At 40.8% G+C, this 17081-nt stretch overlaps 1 protein-coding gene and 1 long non-coding RNA gene across 19 annotated transcripts in view; one reads left to right on the forward strand and one right to left on the reverse strand.

The window, feature by feature from the left end:
- LOC147026956 (uncharacterized) overlaps positions 1-10790 on the forward strand; it is a 39964-nt gene extending 29174 nt beyond the window's left edge. The window contains exons 3-5 of one of the 2 annotated variants that reach the window (XR_015058573.1): positions 631-737; positions 7285-7363; positions 10633-10790. This is a non-coding gene — a long non-coding RNA (uncharacterized LOC147026956). Of the gene's footprint in view, positions 1-630; positions 738-7284; positions 7364-9766; positions 9908-10632 lie in introns of those variants that run through there. The other variant, XR_015058574.1, reaches the window with a different exon arrangement.
- LOC147026954 (signal peptide, CUB and EGF-like domain-containing protein 2) overlaps positions 1-17081 on the reverse strand; it is a 506981-nt gene that overhangs the window by 338968 nt on the left and 150932 nt on the right. For 6 of the 17 annotated variants that reach the window (XM_085882885.1, XM_085882883.1, XM_085882877.1 and 3 more), the window contains exons 6-8: positions 10784-10900; positions 10466-10552; positions 1445-1534 (exon numbers count right to left, since the gene is read on the reverse strand). The exons of 1 other annotated variant lie outside the window; for it this stretch is intronic. In XM_085882885.1, coding sequence (XP_085739011.1) covers positions 1445-1534; positions 10466-10552; positions 10784-10900 — 294 coding nt within the window. Of the gene's footprint in view, positions 1-1444; positions 1535-10465; positions 10558-10783; positions 10901-17081 lie in introns of those variants that run through there. 10 more of the 17 variants (XM_085882890.1, XM_085882875.1, XM_085882884.1 and 7 more) reach the window with 7 other exon arrangements.

Genomic DNA, 17081 nt, shown 5'->3' on the forward strand with positions numbered 1-17081 from the left:
AATGTATCAAAACCCTATTGATCAAATAAAAACATTCAAAGTATCAAAACAAAGTGTGGTGGATAAATAAAAAAGAAAGGCAAGGTAATTTTAGGTTTACACTCTGTACAGCTATACGTTCATTATTCGTGGGAATGATTGGACACCTCTATTTATAAAAACGTTTAATTTTGACAATGCCACGTCAGTAGATCTTCCCAAATGACCCAGACATTCTTAGAGTGGTGTAACTCCTCAACGGGTGGTAGAAAACTCTCTGTGAATGGGAATACCTATGACTCTGCATAAGTATACTCTTTCCATCAAGTCAACTGCTCTTCTTTTCTCACTTGTGTAATGCTATGCCAACCATCCCAACTGCCAGGAAGATGATAGCAAGCGGCAAGACAATGAGGTAATACTTGACGATAGATAATCTTAGGTCAACCTCTTCACAAGATACAGCATTGCTTTTCTGTCTGCCTATATGTTGGATAGGGACCGTGGCCATCTCCCTTGAATCATCTCTGTTCGTCGGTAGATTCAAAGTGTTTGCTTAGCTCCCACAAAACTGATTATCCTTCTGTGCCATGCTTCATCATTATCTCTCATTCTCTGGCTTTTAATGCCTACTTCATTCTGCCATTCCAGGTAATGAGAGGGAGGGGGGAGGATGGGAGAGGCGACGTAGCTCTGACTTTACTATCGATCAGCAAATCTTACTCTCTTCATTCCCAGACTTGTAGTTCGTATCACAGGTACGACTCTGTGTCTACTATAAATTGGCTTCCACTTTCTATTATATTAGTGTCTTGTTAATCATCTTGCTCAATCGTTGCTTCCATGACAATATATTTTGCTTGTATTTTTATATCCTGATGATAAAAACTGCTTATTGTCACTGCAGCAGTGCTTCAAGAAACCTTATTGAATGTGTCATTTTACACGTGTTGTGCTTTGTCTTTATGCATTTTGTTTGCCATTTTTATCTACTTGTTTTTTGTATCTGCAAAGTTTTCTGCGGTTAAATAAAATTAAAACAGATAACTTCACTGCATTCATTGTTAGCTCTGAGATGCTCTGCAGTGATTGTTATTAACACAAAATTATATATGAATCTGTAAAAATGTAGAAACAGACAACATAGATGGAACTTTCAGTACTAAATACTACAACAAAAATTTTGATGAATGATAAAGTCATAAGTATTTTGTTACTTTATGCAAAGACAAAAATATTTCAATGCTATATGGAATAGTAACAGGCAAAAACTTCAGAATTGTCATCTCAAACATGGTGCCTGTGTTGAGGGTGCCACTTTTGTACAAAAGGATTGTACTTGTGTGTAGAACCCCCAGCACTTAGACAAGAAAAGAAGACGTGAGATGAAAAAGGAAAAGTATGGAGGACATTGCGGATATTTGGGTCAGGGCCTGTCGCTTTATGGATGCAGGCCTGTCTTTACCCATGAGCAGCCGGCGAGTCGCTCTCTTGTCCACATCAGAAAGTGAAGTGGCATTGGGTTCAGGGATCTCAATTGCAGTCAGACGCCTTTCTACAACAAAAAACAAACAAATGCCAGCACAGCTGTTAGCTGGAAATCTCGGAAGCCGTAGCGAACGGCAATTCCTCCGACATACGCTGGATCCTTCGTTACAAACTGGCTGTCACTGGTAAATTGGAATGCTATGAGCAAACAATTTTAGTACATGTAGCAGCTAGGGTTTTGTTAATTTTCCCCATGAGACATGAAAAGGACGTGTCAGTCTGTATTCCAGGGAGAAGATGAGAGGAGAAACATGGTTATTGGAACTAAATACCCACTTGCTTCTACTGATGTTATTTATTTATTTATTTATTTTTGGAAAGCAGCATGCAAAAAATAGGAGATGAGATGAAAAAGAAAACAAAACGCAAAGGCGCGCAAAACGAGTAGCATTCACGGATGTTCGTGCAGTTAGAGATGTACAATCAGTACCACAGGTTGCCTGCTTGTCTGATGCAGATAAAGCGTCAAAAGCGAATGACAGGCGTTTCCACAATATCCGCTTGATTCTGGTCACAATGTCACAAAGCTCAAGTCCAAAAATTTGAGAAAGCAATTTTTCATTTTTCCTTTCTTTCTGCCACAGCAAAAGCATCAATGAGGAAAGTGCAGGTATGGGGTTTTCGTTTTTTTTTTTAATTGTCTCGGGAGAGAGCATATTCATTTGAGTTCACAGAAATGTTGACAAAGCCTTTTATCAAATTTCACCATACAATGCAACCAATTCTCATTAAATAATTTCATTGTGTGATGGGAAAAAATTTTGTAACAATCACTGCAGCGATTCAGGCCTGTATGTTTTTTGGGTTTGAAATAAAACCCTTCAAAACTTTTCAAAAAGATTCAATGAGAGGATGAGGAAAAAGAAGCAAATATGTCCAATGTTCCGATTTCTTTCTTCTAATCAATGGACCACACGATTGCCATTGCTGTGTGACTGTGTATATGTAGCTGTTATATATCTTGTGGTTATAAGTATACAGTATAACAAATGTGAGTATGCACATGTATTAGTCATATATATATATATATATATATATATATATATATATATATATATATATATATATATATATATGTACAGTGCCTATGGAAAGTCTACACCCACTTTCAAAATTATCAGTTTTTGTTGCCTTATAACCTGGAATTAAATTGCATTGAATCAGACTTTTTCAACATTTATTTTCACATCATAACCCACAACTTCCAAGTGAAAAACAAATTTCACAAATTTCAGAAAATTAATGAAAAAGTACAAAACTAGAATATTTGGTTGGATAAGTGTCCACCCTCTGAGTTAATACTTGGGTGAAGCACCTTTGACAGCAATTACAGCTGTGAGTCTGTTGGGATAGGTCTCCACCAACTTTTCACACCTTGATTGGGTAATATTTGTCCATTCTTCTGTTCAAAACTGTTCAAGCTCAGTCAATTTGCATGGGGAGTGTTGATGGACAGCAATCTTTAAATCTTGCCACAGATTTTTGATTGGATTGAGGTTGGGGCTCTGACTGGACCACTGACGGTTCAAGGACATATATATTTTTGTTCCTTAGCCACTCCAGTGTAGATTTGGCTGTGTGCTTCAGGTCATTGTCATGCTGAAAGGTGAACTTCCATCCCAATTTCAGCTTTCTTGCAGAGGGGAGCAGGTTTTCTTCTACGTTTTTTTTTGTATTTTGCACCATCCATTTTCCCTCCTATCCTGACAAGCGCCCCAGCCCCTGCTGATGAGAAGCATCCCCATAACATGCTGCCACCACCATGCTTCACAGGAGGGATGGTGTTTTTTGGGTGATGTGCTGTGTTGGGTTTGCTCCAAACCTAACATTTTGCATTTTGGCCAAAAAGTTCCATCTTGGTTTCATCAGACCAGAAAACGTTTTGCCATATGGGTTCAGAATCTCCGGAGTAGTTTTTTGCATAACTCAAATGGGACTATCAAGGTTGGCTTTCTTGAGTAATGGCTTCCATCTTGCCACCCTACCATGCAGGCCTCGTGTGTGGAGTGTCGAGTGGTTGTGGAGTGCTTGGGATATTGTTGTCACCTGCACACAGTGACCAGCCTTTGCCAAAAAGACATGTAGCTCTTTCAAAGTTGCCATTGGCCTCTTGTTGGCAGCCCTGATCAGTCTCCTTCTTGTTTGGTCATCCAGTTTGGAGGGTTGACCTGATACCATGTGCCTTCCATTTCTTAATGGTTGTTTTGAGTGTGCTCCAAGGGATATTTAAGGCTTTTGAAATATTTTTTATACCCATTCCCTGATCTGTGCCTTTCCACATCTTTATCCCAGAGGTCTTTTGAAAGTTCCTTCATGCTCACAGTTGAGTCTTTGCTGTGAAATGCACTACCCAGAGGAAACCGACAAGAACAGCTGATTATACTGTGAAATAATCAAAATCACGACCATTTCACACAGGTTGAGGCCAATTGACTTGTGTGATTTTGAAGGTGATTTGTTACACCTGAGCTAATTACCCTCACCAAAGGAGAGGTATTGCATTTGGGTCCGTTTGTTTGTTTCTCTTCCTGTCTGTTTGTTTGTTGCAAGCAAAATCGAAGATTTTTAAAGTACATTGGTTTGTCGATTTTGTTATTCTGTCCATCTGTTTGCCTGTTTATCTGTTTGTCGCCTACAGGTCATAATTCCAAACCGATCTTCATGCAACTTCACCAAATGGTGGGGTTTATCATAAGGAAGAAGCTTATTGTGTTTGAGAACAAAATGTCAAAAGGTCAATAACTTTTGTGAGATTTCTAAATTCCTCAATTTTCATCTGATTGACTTGAATTTGAAGAGGATTTATATTTCAAGTCACTGAATTCAACCAGCCAATTATTTTTGAGGTCAACATCGACCAAAAGGTCAACATAGGCCCAAGGTCAACAACTCGGGTGGTATTTCTAAAATCCTCAATTTTCATCTGATTGACTTGAAATTTGAAGAGGATTTATATTTCAGCTCAATAAATTCAACCACCAATTATTTTTGAGGTCCACATAGGCTAAAAGGTCAACATCGGCCTAATTTTTAAAATTGTCAATTTTTATTCGATTCACTTGAAATTTGAAGAGGAGTTGTATATTTGGTCATTGAATTCAACCACTAATTATTGTTGAGGTCAAATTTGTTTTCTGGATTTTGCAAGTGTCGTGCTCCACATGTCGACTTCTTGTTTGTTTGTTTGTCGGCCCAGAACCTTCGTGTTTTTCTCTGCAAGCCCTTGGCGGATTGAGTCAAAGTTTTCACCATAGGTGGGACTCCTCATGTATAATGCGTTAATGATAATTATGACATCACAGGTCACGTGGTGTGGCAGCCATTTTGGAAAAACGGACAAACTTTGGACCTCTGTATCACCGAAACTGCAACAAGGAAAAAATTGAAACTTGGCACACGCCAAGTACTACTCATGGGGAATAAGTGTGATTTTTTTTAAAGACATCGTAGGTGCCTTCGTTATGATGTCATAATTGCATAAGTAGAATGCTACATCTGATCAGCATGAAAATTTTTGAGGGCCATCTCGGGATAAAATGGTCCACATAAAAATTTTTTACGACATCATCGGTCACATGATTCAGCAACCATATTGTTAAAAAAAAAAACCTTCAAAAATCTTCTTCTCTGAAGTGGCTGAACAGATAGAGGCAAAACTTTACAAGTATGACCGTCTATTGATGAGGAACAAAAGGTTCACATATATGACATCATAGGTTACATGGTTTGGCAGCCATATTGGATTTACCCTTAAACTTATTTTAAAAATGTTCTTCTCCAGAATGGTGACACAGATCGAGGGGAAACTTCACAAAAAATATCACCCAAGCATTGGGGATATTAGGGTATTCACAAGTAATTTATAGGTCACATGGTCTGGCAGCCATATTGGATTGGGCAAAAATCTTTAAAAAAAAATATTTCAACTGCATAATCAATCAAAGTGAAACTTTGCAATAATTATGATCTAGTGATGATGTGGAATGCAGGTTTTAAATTTCAACTGGATCGGACACATGGTCTGGCTGCCAGAATTATTTCATTCTTTTGTTCTGGGTTTTCTTTGATTTTTTTTGATTTTTATTTTATTTTATTTTTTTTGAATAAGGTTGACTTGGCTGTGCCTGGATGGGTTTGAGGGTAGAGGAGTAGCAACTGAAATGTGAATCCTGTCCAGGTTCCTCCTGATGACTTCATCTTTGCTTTTTGCTTGTTTTGGGTTCCTTCTGATGACTCCAATGCAGAACTGTACCCATTTGGTCTTCCATTTGATTTCAATTGAATATATTTTAATCCCATTCTAAATTCAATTCATTAATAATGAAAAACGTCATGGGTCAGGGTCAGGTGTCCAATCAAAGCGGGGTTGCATCAAAGCGGGATGTCTTGGCACCCGGTCACTGCCAGCAGTTATAAAGTGGCATTCTAATCGAGTCACTTATTAATTATGTAACACATCAATACTCAAATGCCACACAAAATACACAACACAAAACTGCACAAACACCACACAAAAAAAGTCCTGGAAAGAGTCTGCAATCTCTGATTGCTCTTTTTCTTCTTTAAAATTGCCATTATAAGGAGATCAAACAAATGTTCGAAACATTTATCCAACCAAGATATTCTAGTTTTGTATTTTAAATTAATTTTCTGAAATTTGTAGAATTCGTTTTTCACTTGGAAGTTGTGTGTTACGATGTGTAAATAAAGGTGGAAAAGTCTGCTTTAATGCAATTTAATACCAGGCGATGAGGCAACAAACTGAAAATTTTGAAGGTGGTGTAGTCAATATATATATATTGTAATATATATATATATATATATATATATATATATATATATATATATATATATATATATATATATATATATTGTAAGTAGATTTCAATATACTGTATATCTACCTACACATACAGTTTATGGTAAGTATATAGTGTTTATAATGTATAGTTTAGCAAGGCTTTTAAATGTGCATTTTTATTAGATCAGCCAGAACAAGGTGAAGCAATTGTAACATTAATGTCTCCAAGTTGTACACACTTCCTGAGGTTAATAATAAAGCCAGGACAAAAGCAGTTCTCAGCTGATAATGTTTCAGAACAGGTCGACCATCAAGGAATTATGACTGCATGCAGTTACAATATCATGGAAGAGGGTGCTCCAGATTGTGGTTATTAGGGGGCATGGTGAGTGGGGGGTAGGGAGGGGGTACAAAGCCGAGAATTCGGAAAGAAGTAACAGGATTTGATGGAGTCACTGGGTGTCTCTTGCCCTGATCATGGCATCTTGAAAAATGAATGCCTTCTCCAACACTTTCCTCCACACTTGGTTTCCAATTGGCCTTTGGCAAAAATTGGATTAGAAAGTTGGATGGCATTTATGAAAGTCAAATAAGAGCAGTTTGGGAGTGAGGAGGTGAGTGTTGGATAGCATTAAGGTGAGAAATATATACAGTGCCTTGCCAGAGTTAAATGAACACCCCTGATTGTACGTACATAAGCTCAGATTAAACAGTCTGTTATATGAATGCAATCAAATGGACAACATATATTAGTATCTGGGAGCATGTCCTTCGGCATCCTGCAGTGCTTAAATCTGTGAAGGCATCGAATAAATGATATTCTGCATGACAGTGTGATACAGATGTTGACAAATGTGGAGTAAATTTTGTTGCAGCTATTGCTTATTACTTGGCAATGAGCCATATGTTCCCAGACATGTTCTAGAATATTAATTGCTGGGCTCTATTCTGCCCAGGAAAGAAGCTGCAGGCCACTCCGTCTCTTCCAGGTGGGGGTGGTTCTGGACGTCTGGCATGTGACACCATCTTCCTGCGGTAATGTGTTCCACACTGGAAATGCCTTGCTAATTTAGTGGTAACAGTGTTTCTTGTATACCAGTTAGGTAGGTTCCTGAAAGGAACACATTTACTGAATGATCTTATACATTGGGAGCTGCTGTAAAGCCACCTTCTGCCAAGCAATATGCAAGAGCTGCACCAAAATTAACTCCGCATTTGGCAAAATCTGAATTGTGCATCATCGGGTTGACCAAAGTTAGATAGAATCATGCTGTCACACAGAATATCATTGGTTTGATGCCTTTGGGTCTTCAAGCACTATATAATGTCAAAATAAATGCTACTACATACTAATATATGCAGTAACTTTGATTGTGTTTGTATCACATATTGTTAAAACCAGGTTTGTTGATAATTAGGGATGTTCATATTTATTCTGACAGGGCACTGTATCAACTCAGATATTAGTGTGCACTGTGCAGGTTTCAAACACATGTGCCCAAGTGTTTGCATGCACATATTTGTGTGTCTGTGCCGTGCCGGTATGTTGCACACATCCTAGCTTGCTACATGTACACATTAGGCCAATGGGGTTTGCGACTGAAAGTAATAGAAGGGGGCTCAGCTTATCCTGACCCAAATTCCAAAATGCGCACATGCTTTTGGCAACAGACAAGGCAGGCAACCAGCTAGTGGCTGTTACCATGGTGAAAGAAGTGAAGCAGCATGGGAAAGAGAGAGAGGGAGTGAGAGAAGAGAATAGAAGAGTAAAAGAGAAAAGGGGAAGAGAGGAGAGGAGAAGATAGAGGAGGAGAAGGGAGGAGAGGAGAGAAAAGAAGAGAAGAGGAGAAAAGCTAGTTGGAAGGGGGCTATGGAGGATGGGAGGAGAGTGAGGGGGGACAGTAAAAGAGAAAAGGGGAAGAGAGGAGAGGAGAAGATAGAGGAGGAGAAGGGAGGAGAGAAGAGAAGAGGAGAAAGCTAGTTGGAAGGGGGCTATGGGTGATGGGAGGAGAGTGAGGGGGGGACAGGGGAGCAGGAAGAAAGAGGGGTGGGGTTGAGAGAGGTGGAGGAGGTGGAGGAGGGGGAGAGGGAGAGAGGGAGAGAGGGAGAGAGGGAGAGAGGGAGAGAGGGAGAGAGGGAGAGAGGGAGAGAGGGAGAGAGGGAGAGGGGAGAGGGGAAGAGGGGAGAGAGGGAGAGGGGGAGAGGGGGAGAGAGGGAGAGAGGGAGAGAGGGAGAGAGAGAGAGAGAGAGAGAGAGAGAGAGAGAGAGAGAGAGAGAGAGAGAGAGAGAGAGAGAGAGAGAGAGAGAGAGAGAGACAGACAAACATGAAGATCATGATAGACAGTATGACAGTAGTTGTGATAAAGGAATTGAGCTTGACCAGGTGATAATTAAAGTGGACAGTCCCATTTGAAACAAATTATATATATATATATATATATATATATATATATATATATATATATATATATATATATATATATATATATATATATATATACCATTAAATTAAATATTTTGATGCTGTGGTACATTGGTCCAGCAATATTTACGAAGAGCTTTTTTTTGTTTGTTACTTGAAACAAAAGCTAAAAAAGGCTTTAAAATAAAAGACATTGAAATATCTTTTAAGCATTTTCTATGCTAACAAAGCATGACATTCCTTTCACTTTAAAATATAAACTTTCAAAGCATTTTGAAGGAAACTCAAGTAAGCACCACATGGAATATAATTAAACACCACATAATATTCAACAAATGTTACAATTCATTATGCATTGTGTGTTAATAACCTAAACCAATCATAATGATAATAACACAATGATAAACATAAATTGTCCTCCAATCAGATTGGGTCAATTGCTCAATATTCACAAATCAGTAACAATTGTAAATAATCAATTTTAACTATTAAGGGGAAAAATTTTAAAAGGAAAAAAGTTGTTGATTGTTCTGAGGTAGCATAAAACAATGATGTGGAAGTACAATGTGAGCTCTCAAATTGACTTGCAGATAGATAGAGATAGAGATAGAGATAGAGATAGAGATAGAGATAGAGATAGAGATAGAGATAGAGATAGAGATAGAGATAGAGATAGAGATAGAGATAGAGAGATAGAGATAGAGATAGAGATAGAGATAGAGATAGAGATAGAGATAGAGATAGAGATAGAGAGATAGAGAGAGAGAGAGAGAGACTGTGATGAGGGTCTCAAATTGAACAAAACTTCTTTACGTCACATCAAGACCTGTTGATTCAGACGAAAATTCTAACCAGTTATAAAATATTTACAAATCAAACCATTGCCCTTTACAATTGCAAACGTTTACAAATTCTTTTGTTTGTTGTGTTCCCGATATGTTTAGTTATTGATCATCATTTAGTTGAGTTTCCATTTAGTGGTCATCAACTAAACAAGACTGGCATTTTTATTTCAGTCTCCAAATATTCTGCTCAGGAGGAAAAGCTGTTCTTCATTCCTGTTTTGTTTGTTTCACCACAAATCCCAACATCTGATCACGTGACCACGAGCAACTGACATTTGCTCTCCAAGAAAATGACCCAGAGTAAAGTGTAGTAATAGGGTAGCACTGCTATGATTTGATCACAACATTGTGACTTGCAATAACTATATTGTAGCAATATCTAATTTTGTTTGCAACTTTATTGAGGATCACGTGAAGGATGACTTGTTCATTGCTTTATCGTTCATGTAGTCAATTATCTTCAGCAATGATGATATATTTTTTGGGGAATAAAATTCAATTTCAAATTTTTGAAAGGTGCACGCTGTCTATGAATTAATCAGGAATATGATTAAAGAGCCTTAAAAAAAAAGTGTCATCCAGAATGACAAAAACACGCAGGCCTTAAACCGCCCATGAACCTAAAAAAGAACCCCACAGCCTGAGGAACAGCAAATCAATGGTGCAGTTCAGATTTATGTGTCCCATTGTTATTTGCTGGAAGAGGCAGAGAGGAGGAAGCGAGACTTTACAGGCCTAACTAGACAGTGTGCCTTTTCTAATTGGTGGATCAAGCGTCCCACCACCAATCCAATCCATGGATGCCACACTGGCAAACGCGAAGCAACGGTTGGTGATTTGTTAGAAAGCCAATGTCTAAGCAGACTGTACCTTGGCTCGCATCAGCAACCCTTTTCTCGCCTCTCTGTCTGCCTACGTTATCTGTGTTCCAATGAAAACACCTTGCGTTAGTCAATACTGCACTGGAAAAAAGAAGGAAAGAAAATACAAAATAATTCAGCAACCATGTCTAACAATGATTCTCTCCCCACCCTTAGCTCCCTCACCTGACCAGACCCTCTCTGTTCCACATGGTTTCATGAACCAACTTGGTCCAAATTCCATGGTACGTCGCAACACACCATGGAATTAGGGCCACTTTGCCTACAACAGGTCTATCTGCCCACGGCCTGCGCGCCCCTGGCTCACCAATGCATGCCTTGTCGTCCGAGTGCAGCATGTAGTTCTGGTGGCAGGCACACATGGGACCATCATCGGTGTCATCGCACATGTGGTGGCACCCTCCATTGCCATGGTTACAGGTCACTGTGGGGAACATAACTGTCCCCTATCGCTTTCTCAAGGCAAGACAACCATTATTATCATTATTATTATTATTATTATTATTATTATCATTATTATTATTACCAACATTTTCATCAACCACCAACAAGAATTGTGACACTTTCAGGATAATCAAAATGCATCAGTCCAAGCAGTAAAACACAGTTTTCTTTCCATAAAGTCAAATCATGTGTGCTGACATTTAGACTCATTAAACTTGAGTTTGAGAGTTCTGAATCCATGCAGTGACTGGCTAGCTCATTTGGTAACATTCAATGATGAGTTGCTTATCCTTGGCTTTAAATACATGTCCAGTCATACACTTAAAATGTACACTACATATCCAATGAAGGAGTTGCATTTGTACAACTTTCATGTTTATGGATTTCACTTACAAGCAACGATAACAGGTGTGAGCATGTTTATACATAGCCAAGTGTCTCCTCTTGAGCATTCTGTCGAAAATTATAGATTTAACAAATGACGTCTTTTGGACCAAATTTATTTGTTAAAAAATTGATCTCTCGAAGACAGCAAGACATAAACTTACTGAATATTACTTTTGTTCCCCCATTTTTGTGGTGTTATTGCTGAATATACAATTTATTTTTATTCACATAATTACATCTATTCGTACCAGAACCATAACTAAATGTTAGATTTCCTTAAACTTTTATTTGGATGCTTAGCAAGACAGCCACTCTCACTTGGGATATTGATGCCTGTATTTCTGCCTGTATCTTTACCTCTGCCAACCGAAGGTGGATGGAGGCTATGTTTTCACCCCTGTATGTTTGTTTGTTTGTGAACAGGATATCTCAAAAAGTTGCAGACGGATTCGGACGAAGTTCGTTGGAGAGCTTGGGTATGTGACAAGGACGAAATTATTAGATTTTGGTGACGATCCGAATCCAGATTTGGATCCGATAATTTTTAAAGTGATTTTTCACTATTGAGAGAAAAGGCCAAAAACGACATATAGCAGGCTATCTCAAAAAGTTGTGGGTGGATTTGGACAAAACTTGGTTGGCAGGTTGGGTATGCAACAAGGAATAATTGATTAGATGTTGGTGAAGATCCGGATCCGGATCCGGATCCGAGAATTCTTTAAGTGATTCTTCCCCATTGAGTGATAGGGTTAAAACGATATATAGCACAATATTTCAAAAAGTTTGGGACAGATTCAAACGAAATTTGGTGGATGAATTGGTTAGGTGACAAGAACAGCTGATTAAATTTTTGTTCAGGTCCAAAATTCAGATCTGGCCTAACAGTGGGATACAAAACGTAAATTAATCAGCTTAGCAGAGGTATGCGGTCTACCGAGTGCCCTTCTAGTTTTGACTGTGTTATAGGAAGACAATAAAAATTATACATTGAACCATTTACTCACCAAAGCAAGTGAATAAAAATTGAAAAAAATTCTTTTTCAAATTAAAAAAAAGTTTAGATGAAAAAATAAAAAAAAGAATGAGCAGCTTACATTTTGGGAGAATTACAAGGTATGGATGAAAACATGTCATCAGTTTGGGTTTTTCACTCATCACAAAAGGGGCATGGCTGGAGGTGAGGTGGAAGAAGGCTGCTGTGACATCAATTTGACTGTTTTGGGGGCTGAGCAGACCTCAGTCCCCTGTGGTTTAGACGATAAAGCCTGAAATTGATCTGCTACAAGGGATGCAGGGTGGATGTAGTTCTGCCAGTGCAAAAATAAGGGCTGCATTCCATGGCACTGTGCATGACAACCTTATTCGCCATGAAGAGTGTATCCAAGGAATGATTTAACTCTGAAGAATTGCAAAGCGAAGCCCTGCTCTGGTGGCCAGCGTAGAGATATGATCAACTACTGAAAGATCATCCTAATCCCAAAATTGCCAAATTACATTTCAAACGAGAAAGTGCATTGAGTTATCTTTTTTGATAAATTTATTTTTTATTACAAGCTTATTTTATGCTGCAACGATGCACAGTTATGATGTGACAAAATTTGAAGTAATTTGAGTGGAATATTTCAAAGGACCAATCAAATTTGCAATTACTATCTTACATACCACAGGTACAGGGCCCACACAATCCCAACAAGAAGTCATAATCTATTCCATGGTATATAACAAGCTTTCAACAGGTCACTGGCCCATTGCAGGGTGCTGCCAAAATAGCAGGGTTGGAATTTGATCCTGAGATCATCATATCATCGATGCTTATGACAGAAAGTGAACTTGGAACTCTCAATTTGAAATAAATTCGTGCAAATTTAGAACATGATTGTTGAACGTTAAAACAAATTAGAAAGCAGTTGTTCATGCTCGGCTCTAATTACCCACCAAAATAGTGGATCCACAAGCAGCATCGACCGCTTATTGGTTTTTTACACAGTATAATAGTTTATTATATTATTATACTGTTGGCCGGTGGGATGTGAAGAACATTTAAATATAATACGATATAATAATTCTCTGAGTTTGATATCAGATTTTTGTTTCACCAAGGGTTTATTTGTGAAAATGAGGTACTTTGTTACTTTAATGTAAATAAGGTGTTCTTTCTGTGAAGGATGCATCTGAAATTAGATGCCTTCCCTATAGCTCCAGAAATAAAAAAACAATACAATATTTATTCAAGCATTGTGATTTGGTCAGGTCAGGTCAGGTATGGGAGCATGTGCCAGAACAGCGCGTCGCTGCGTCCACTTTCCGCCGGTACTCCAGGGGCCTCCGTCTGGCCATCCCCCAGGCAGATGCCAGGCCCATCCCCATCTCCTTGAGATGATGGTCAACCTGCTGCAACCATGAGGCACGTGGTCGGCCCACTGGCCTCCTCCACTCATGAGACTCCCTCGCTGAGAGAATCTGGTGAGCAGGATCAGCGTCAGGAAAATGAGCCACATGTCCATACAGCCGCAACTGACGCTCACGGACTATGCAGGTAACAAATCTCATCCGAGTCTCTCTCAGCAACCGCTCGTTGGACACAAAATCCGACCAGCGATAGCCAAGGATTCTCCGAAGAGCTCTGGTACCAAAGGAATTAAGTCTCCATCTCAGATCCTTGGTCAGAGTCCAAGTCTCGCAATACCCATAGAGCAAGACTGGAAGTACCAAGGACCTGAAGACTCGGACTTTCGTCCTCCCGCACAGGTACCGGCAGCGCCACACCCCATGATCCAGTGAATCCATGACTCCCCAGGCCCGACCCAGACGTCTATTGACCTCTGACTCACAGCCAGCAGAGACATGAATATCACTGCCAAGGTAAGTGAATCTCTCCACGACCTCAACATCCTCACCACAAACAGACACAGACAGGACAGCAGAATCCAAGCTGTCACCGAAAGCCTGGATCTTAGTTTTGACCCAAGAAACCCGTAATCCCAACGGCTCCGACTCCTCATTCAGCACCTCGAGGGCCCCCAGGAGGATGTCTAAAGTCTCCGCAAAGATGACTGCATCATCTGCAAAATCAAGGTCTGAGATCTTGACATTGCCAAACGATGCACCGCAACTTGATCTCTCCGACATCCTCCCTAAAATCCAGTCCATACAAGTGCTGAAAAGTGTGGGGGCAAGTACACATCCCTGACAAACTCCAGTAACAACTGGAAATAAGTCAGAGATGGTACCACCACACTTCACAGCACTCTCAGTACCAGAGTAGAGTTCAGACATCAGATCGATCAGTTTTGGTGGCACCCCACGAAGACCAAGAATCCTCCAGAGGACATCCTGATTCACTGAATCGAATGCTTTACAGAGATCAACATAGGCTGCAAGCAGCCCCTGCCGAAACTCTCGTCTGCGTTCGATGAAGACACGAAGTGCAAGGATACGGTCAATCGTTGACCTCTTTGGTGTAAAGCCTGACTGCTCTGGACGCTGGTGCTCAAGCAAATGGTGGCGAACCCTATCAAGAATTATCCGAGCAAAGACCTTGCCCGGCACTGAGAGCAGCGTCACCCCTCAGTAGTTGTTGCAGTCTTGGCGATCAGCCTTCCCTTTCCAGAGAGGGACAACAAGGCCCCTCTTCCAGTCAGTTGGGATGATGCCTGTGTTCCAGGCAGAGCACAAAACTGCATGCAACGACACGAGTGCAGCATTTCCACCAGCCTTGAGAAGTTCAGCATGGATGCCACAGATCCCTGGAGCTTTGCCCCCTTTCAACTGGTTCACCACAGCCCGTGTTTCCACAAGCGAAGGTGGACCACAGTTGATTCGAGGGTCAGCAACAGGGATTGTAACACCCTTGACGTCCAACTCGACAGCTGGGGGATCAGCCTGGTACAACCGCTCAAAGTAACCAGCCCAGCGGGCCTTCACTTCAGACTCCTCTGTCAAGAGCCTACCACTCTCTGCTCGAACTGCAGTGCTCCGAGGGATGGGCTTGGATGAACGTAATGCGCGAATTCCCCTGTAAGCGGGACGAGAATCACCTGTCCACAGGTGATGCTCTACCCCCTCACAGATTCCTCGCACATAGGCCTCCTTGTCCACCCTCAGTGCACGTACAGTTTTACGCCTCAGCTCCCTGAACAGCTCAGCTCTGCCATTCAGCCTGGCCCTGCGACTCTGGTCAATGGTATCCAGTGTCCCTTGAGAGACAAAATTCTTCTTTGCCCTGCAGTGAGCTCCAAGGCATCCACCGGCAACATCAAGGACGGTGGTCTTGAAGGCGCTCCACAACTCTTCAGGACCCCCAAAGCACCCAGACCCCCCAAGTGTCCACTCAGCCTGTTCGCAAACTCCTCAGCTACTCTCTCATCCCTGAGCTTGGCAACATCCAGCCTAGGCTGGGATGGTACCATTCTCCAGGATTTAAGGTGCAGCTTTAGAGTTGCTATAACAAGCCTGTGGTCAGTATTGAGGAACTGAGCACTCCGGTAGACCCTGCAGTTCTGGATCATCCTCCAACGACCGTCAATGAGGACATGGTCAATCTCCTTTGCCACACCGCCAGCGTTGGAATACCAAGTCCAGCGATGAGCTTGTGGGCGCTGAAACCATGAACCAGCCACCCTAAGTCCATGACTTCTTGCAAAGTCAAGGAACTTAATGCTATTCTGGTTCATAGTTCCTGACCCATGGGGACCAACACACACCTCATAACCATCCCTATCAGTTCCAGTCGATGCATTGAAATCCCCCAAGACTAGAAGTGTATCTCGTCTGGGGCACTGATAAACCACCGACTCGAGTGTGCCGTAGAATGCATCCTTCACGGTGAGATCACTCGCCTCAGTCGGAACATAAACAGAGACCAGGGAAATGACACCTAAGGAGTGACGAATCCTTAATCTCATAATACGCTCATTGACCGGTGTTACCTCAATTATCATTGGGGTCAGCTTATTGGACACAGCTACAGCAACTCCTTGGGTATGGTAACCATCAGAGCGACCAGACCAATAGTAGGTGTAACCACCCACCATTATCTCGCCGCAATCCGGTCTCCGAACCTCAGAGAGAGCTGCAATCCCGATGTCCAAACGCTTGAGCTCAGATGATAACAGAGACAGGTGATCATCCTCTCTTCGGGATAGGACATTCCAGGCACCCACCCGAAGGGACCACCTCAGGTTAACCCAAGGAGACCGCCGTCTGGTGGACGACACCTCAGCACCACTCCGACACACTCTCCCGCAATCTGACCCAGGGATGTTACCCTGTGGTTTCCCTCCTATCATCAAAGATTGGGGTCCCGAAGGCTTTGCCCCAATCCCGTCATCCGGTGAGCTGCCCTGCGAAGGGAAGCTGCGCAGGAGGTACTCCCACGGAGTGGGTTTTCAGATTTTTTTGCGTTTTTGCGTTTTGCGTTTGTGATTTGGATTTCTCTGCAAATTATTCTAACAGCGTGGGTTTGTAAGGCAATATGTCAGATTCAACAAATAAACACTGTCATTTTGCTGCTCCGATGGCACAGTTTTGCCGTTGCTTTTGTTATTGTTCCAGTTGTGCATTTTTAGTTGTGCAAACTGCATATAATCATCCTTTTTCAGTCGATATATATATATATATATATATATATATATATATATATATATATATATATATATATATATATATATATATATATATATATATATATATATATATATATATATATATATATATATATATATATATATATATATATGAAGAGTCCTCCCATGCTCTTCTATCTGAAGAAGCTG

This window comes from Eptatretus burgeri, chromosome 5 (assembly GCF_056783735.1).
Source record: "Eptatretus burgeri isolate ZD-2024b chromosome 5, Ebu_testis_v1, whole genome shotgun sequence".
In the NCBI taxonomy this organism is placed as follows: domain Eukaryota; kingdom Metazoa; phylum Chordata; class Myxini; order Myxiniformes; family Myxinidae; genus Eptatretus; species Eptatretus burgeri.